The 6,557-nt window shown below is 33.6% G+C and overlaps 1 protein-coding gene across 1 annotated transcript; it reads left to right on the forward strand.

Annotated features, from left to right (window-relative positions):
* Positions 1-362: 362 nt before the first annotated feature.
* Positions 363-2,961, forward strand: LOC112500963 (pentatricopeptide repeat-containing protein At1g08070, chloroplastic). The gene has a single exon (XM_025104588.1). It carries the CDS (start codon positions 363-365, stop codon positions 2,547-2,549), a length of 2,187 nt encoding a protein of 728 aa, XP_024960356.1. The 3' UTR covers positions 2,550-2,961.
* The last annotated feature ends 3,596 nt before the right edge of the window (positions 2,962-6,557 follow it).

The following is a 6,557-nucleotide window of genomic DNA, read 5'->3' on the forward strand; positions in this document are numbered from 1 at the left end:
AGAAATTTCAAATAGTTAATTTGATACTAATATCGATATATTTTTGTCAAATTTTCATGATATCTTCAAACATATATTTTATTCAAAAATAAAAACATTATCGTTTTCTCAAAATCATATAAAGCCATATTATAACATCGACTGAGATAAATAATAAAATAAAATATTAAAATTATGATGTATCTCGCTGCATTGCGCGAGTACGTTTCTAGTTAATTACTAATAATAATTTTTATTTAATATTTATTAACAATTAATATTTATAATAATAAATAATAATTAATATTTAGTTTTTCTTTTTTCGAAGTTTTGCCTCGTTTAAAACTATCATTCCTCGTCACTTTCTTCGCAAAGCAAACGCAATGATACTATCATCGTCTCCTTCTCTTATCGCTACACCCATTATTCCACCACAAAACCACCCATCTCTCGATCTCCTCTCCAAATGCAAAAACATGGAAGAATTCAAACAAATTCATGCTCAAATGATCAAAAATGGTCTCCACAAAACCCAGTTTGCTCTAAGCAAGATTCTCCATTTTTGTGCCATCAACACTTTTGGTGACCTTTCATACGCCCTTTCAGTATTCGACACCATTGACGATGACGAACCTCCTGATCAAATCATGTGGAACACAATTATCAGAGGTTACTCATTAAATTCATCCCCATATTCCGCAATTGATTTCTATAGGTTCATGCTTTTATCCGGTGTTAAACCAAATTCTTATACTTTTCCTTCTCTTTTTAAATCTTGTGCAAGAATCGACGGGACAAACGAGGGGAAACAGATTCATGGACATGTTTTGAAGCTTGGGCTTGGTTGCGATGTGTTTATCCATACCTCCATGATCAATTTTTATGCTCAAAGTGGAGAATTGGAGGATGGAAGGTTAGTGTTTGATAAAAGTCCTCTGAGAGATGTTGTTTCTTTTACAGCCTTAATTACTGGTTACACGAGTCAAGGGCGTTTGGAAGATGCCCGCAAACTGTTTGATGAAATGCCTGTTAGAGATGTAGTATCATGGAATTCAATTATAGCTGGGTATGCCAGAAGCCAGCGGTTCAAAGAAGCAATAGATATCTTTAAAGAGATGCAATTGGCAAAGATCAAACCAGATGAGAGCACATTAGTAACAGTTCTTTCTGCTTGTGCTCAATCGGGCTGTCTTACGACAGGCAAACGAATCAGGAATCTGATTATAGATCGTGGGCTTGATTCAAACCTCCGGCTTGTTAACGCCCTTATCGATATGTACTCAAAATGCAGCGAGTTAGCCGAAGCTAGAAGTCTATTTGATAGCATGAGTAACAAGAATATAGTCTCGTGGAACGTTATGATTGGCGGGTATACACATAAGCACCATTATAGAGAATCATTGGACCTCTTTAGGACGATGCTGCAATCAAACTACGAACCTAATGAAGTCACATTGCTAAGCGCTCTACCGGCTTGTGCTCACATGGGTGCTCTTGATTTTGGCAAATGGATCCATGCTTATATCGACAAGAACTTTCCGGAGTCATCTAACACCTCTCTTTCCACTAGTCTTATTGATATGTATGCCAAGTGTGGAGATATAGAAGCTGCAAAAACAGTCTTTGAGAGTGTGAAACTCAAAAGTTTGGCTTCATGGAATGCAATGATTTCAGGGTTAGCCATGCATCGGCGAGCCCACGAAGCCATTGGACTTCTTGAGAAAATGGTCAATGAAGGACTCGAACCAGATGATATAACCTTTGTCGGTGTTTTATCAGCGTGTAGCCATGCTGGTCTGGTTAACCATGGTCGCCGATACTTTATCTCAATGATCCAAGATTTCAAGATTTCACCTAAGCTACAACACTACGGATGTGTGATTGATCTTCTAGCCCGAGCCGGTTTGTTTGAAGAAGCTATGACCATGATCAAGAACATGGAGGTGAACCCAGATGGTGCCATCTGGGGTTCGCTTCTTGGGGCTTGTACATTTTACCAAAACGTTCCATTGGGTGAATATTTCGCTAAAAAAGTTCTTGAATTGGATCCCGGAAACTCTGGAGCTCAAATGCTTTTATCAAATCTTTACGCTGCTGCTCGTAGATGGGATGACGTTGCCCGAATCAGAACAAAGTTTAAAGATGACGGATCAAAGAAAATCCCGGGTTGTACTTCAATTGAAATAGATGGTGTCGTTCACGAGTTTCTTGTTAGTGATAGAACACATCCCATGAGCAAACAGATCTACGAAATGCTGGAAGAAACTAATCGGCTTCTTCATGATTCTGGGCACGTTCCTGACAACTCTTTGGTGCTTTATGATATATCCGATGAATGGAAAGAAGAGATATTGTGTCAACACAGCGAGCGTTTAGCAATCGCATTTGGGTTGATTAGTACAAAGCCAGGGACAACGATTAGAATCATGAAGAATCTGCGCGTTTGTAGCAACTGTCATTCTGCTACGAAGTTGATCTCCAAGATTTTCGATAGGGAAATCATTGCTAGGGACCAGAATCGGTTCCACCATTTCAAAAACGGGGCTTGCTCTTGCTTGGATTGTTGGTGAAAACGTTTTTGAGATCTCGAAGAGATCGCCATTTGGATTCGAAAGGTATGAAATCTATCATCAGTTTCTTTAGCACAGTAAACAGATTCACTTGATTTAGGTTGTTAAATTATGTCCCGGAATGTGTTTCGACAATACTTTACACGAGTCGGAATGTAAATACACTTAGAGCAACTCGAACCGAGAGTTGCTTACGAGTAATGTACAAGTATTTAATGCAAAAAATACGTTGTCGCCTGTATACCCTTGTTTGAACCAAGTTCGGTACGCTGACGGTACTAGATGGACGAGAGTGAGGTAGGCGAACGAAAGAATTATGAGTAGTACAAAAGGTTGATTTATGGTTAAATGGCAACCATGATTTGTTGAGGGGGTTCTAGGTACAAGTTATGATTGTATGGGGTGCTATTTGCAATAAATCAATATTATCAGGGTCTTAATGCAATTTTCTACTTCTTAAATACAATGATTGATCCAATCATGCATATGCTTCCGCCTCAGAGACCGCCGGTGATGAATTAGATAATTGTTGATCTGTTGCAACTTAAAACAAAGAAAAGGGAAAATTGTATAAAATGGAATCAATTTTTACTTAATTTTTATTTTGAAGAATTAATTTTGAAAATCATTATTTTAGGGAATCAACTTGAAAAATAATTATAGAAAATTAATTAAAATTCGTTTTTTTTTTTAAATTAATATAATAAAATCTATTTTTCATTTTAAATTGTGTTCTTTTTAAATTCATATATCAAATTGAAGATTTTAAAAAAAATCCAAATTACTACAATAAAAATTGTCTTTTACCAGTGTAATAAAAAAATTAATTTAATAGAAAAAAATTAATTGATGCAATAAAAAATAAATATTAAAAATCACATTCAAGATTTTGATATCTAACCAATCTGTATCAATATTAAAGTTTAAATCAAATTTGGTAAATCAAACCAAAAGTTTGATAGAGACCCTTAAATTACCTGTTACCTGTTCAACAGATCAACCAGACCCTTAAATAAACAAAAAGTTTGATATAGACTCATAAATGACGATTTTGAAAGTTGGTTCCCCAAAATAGAAATCGGGTGAAAATTGGTTCCATTTTGATGCAATTTTCTCTGGAGAAAATAAAGGTTTTTCTGTCTATTATATTTTAAAAGATTTTTTATATAGTTTTAAAAAATACAAATTATATGAAAAAAATAACGTACTTTAACTTGATTTCGATTTTTTTTTAATGTATTTTCAAAACTTTCATTTTGTTATTTAAGATGTAAAGTTTTAAAGATTTAAGTACACGAGTAACCGATTGAAGCATTAATCGGTTACCATGTTGATGTGGTATCTGATTAATACTTCATCAAATAATATTGAGTTGGATACCACATCACTTGCCACATCATACTAATCGGTTAATGCTTCAATTGGTTACCCAGGTACTTAAATGTTCAAAACTTCACATTTTAGGTATCAAAATGGAAGTTCTGAAAGTATTTACCTAAAATATGAATCAAGTTAAAATACATTTGAAAGAACTTATTTCATACAATAAGACTTGTGTTGTATTACTTGTACAATTAAGTGATATTTTAGGGGTTGTTTATTTACCTCTTAATAATTCCATTAATAGCAGTCTGTGAATCATTAAGAGGTGAATCTTATTTGACAAAAAAAAATCTGCCTCTTAATGGTTCTAAGATCCTCTGAATGATTTTATATCATGGACCTCCCTTAATCATTAAGCGTCCTAATTTCATTGTAAACAATTACTAAACAATTATATTTCATTTTGCACTATATCATGAGAGCGTCTTAATTATCCTGACCATTTAATTATTCTGCACCAAACCACTCAGTAACTGCCAAACAACCATTTAGCCTCCATTGGGAACCACAACCAACGACCAAAAATCAACAATCAGGTTACTGTGTTTGTAAAAAAAAAAAAAACACTGAGTTTGATTTATATGATTACATTGTCCTTTAATTATGGTTCACTTATAAATTATATGTTGTTTTAAGATCATGATAATAAACCTCATAATTCATATGACATACCTGAAATTCAAACATGGATACAAGTCGATAAGAACGCTACACAGGTAGTCATATAAGGGGTTGTTCGGTTGTGGCTTATTGGGTTGTATAGCCCATATAGCTTATTCGCTCAACCATAAATGATTGTTCGTTATGGCTTAATCTGGAAATCAATTGCTTATTTGGACAACTTGAGAAAGGCACTTGTCTACATTCAACCAAACTTTTTACTTAAATACCCTTCTGTTAACAAACAATCTCATCCTCAATAACATCTAAAATCCCACTAACAATTAAATATTTGATATTTGACTTTTAATTTAAAGATTTTAGATTTGAAAAAATATTAAGGCTTGATATTTTTGAGAATGAAATTATATTTTTTAACCATTCAAAGTCAAATATTCAACATTTTTATCAAACAAATGCTTTAATAGTGTTTAATATAGGTTGGGGGTAAAATGATCATTTCTGACATTCAGACTGTTTATTCAGTACAACAACAGAACAACAACTAATCTGTAAATATACAAACAACTATATTCATACAATTCTTAACATAAAACGACTGCCAAGTTTGATTGGTTTTATTTAAATCTTGTATGGATAAATATATTTGTGTAGATTAATACGTTTGTATAGATTATGCGGGTTTTTTCATAGATGGAAGGAACATGTTTTTTAATTTTTTTTTTTGGGGGGGNGGGACAAGTTAGATAAAAACTTGGTTTTTCCACATAAAGCTCTATCGTATAGGCTTTGTGAATAAGTCAGTTTATATCACTGAAATACTGCCAAACAATGATGTATAACTGACTGAATAAGCTAAAAGTTAGGGGTGCTAAAAAAATCAACCAACCTAACCCAACCCAAGAAAACCTAAAAAACTGAACCCGAGGTTATTCAACATATAGTTAATACAAAATTAGGCCAAACCGCATCTATTGAATTGTAACTTGGTTAGGGTCATTTGAACCCAATCCAGCTCGATGAATCTGAAACTTTTTTATACTATAGATTTAATATGATTATTAAGTCCTTGGTTAATATATACATTAGACACCGGACTAATTCGTAATTAAATTTCAGCAGTATTTTTACTTTTTTATTTGCAAGAACCTTCAAATTTCTTTTCTGAAGTTGTTAGCCTTTTTTATATGTTTTTATTTTTATCTGGTTTCATTTAAACAGAAACGCTTAGGTAGAATGTAAAATGATGTATCAAAGTTTCAGCCTGACTAACATAACCCAACCCGCGTCGTTTGGGTTGGGTTGTGTTAGGTTGAGATTTTTCAAACCGCAAACATTGAGTCAGATTGTTCAAATGCATTCAATCTGGCCAACCCAACTCATATACAATCTTACTGTAAGTCTATTAAGTTACAAACAAACCCAAGTCATATATTTAGTTTATAGCTTTGATCACATCCACTTACTTGGTAAGCATTTACTGTTAAAATTCAACACTATCGTTTACTTACCAAGTAAGATTTTATTCACTAAAACGCATCGTATGCAATAATTTATCCCGGTAAACGCTAATCATAGTAAGAGTGGTCGCCCTCGCTTACCGGGTAAGACTCTCGATTCTTGCCTTCGCTCTTAGCATGTAAGATTCTTAGTCCGTATCATATTCATCCAGTAAAATAAAATGATTTGGTAAGTGCTTACCCGAGTAATCGTTTGGTAAACTGCACCTTAGTGAACAAACAAAAAAAACAATTGGTACAGAAAGTATAATAATTTGAAAAATGTTGGGTTGATTTTGTTATAATGATAAAATTGAGGGACCCAAAGTGTAAATTATTTTATTTCATTTACCACAAGCGACATGGCGCCGACTTAAAACTTAAAAAAGTTAAATCGATTTAAAATTCAAATAATCAGGGGGCCATGAACGAACAGTGCTCCTCCACGTCAGCACACACACACACACACACACCACTTCTTCTTCGTATATATAATTGAATCTTT

Source organism: Cynara cardunculus (assembly GCF_001531365.2).
Source record: "Cynara cardunculus var. scolymus isolate 2C chromosome LG 17, CcrdV1, whole genome shotgun sequence".
NCBI classification, from domain to species: Eukaryota; Viridiplantae; Streptophyta; class Magnoliopsida; order Asterales; family Asteraceae; genus Cynara; species Cynara cardunculus.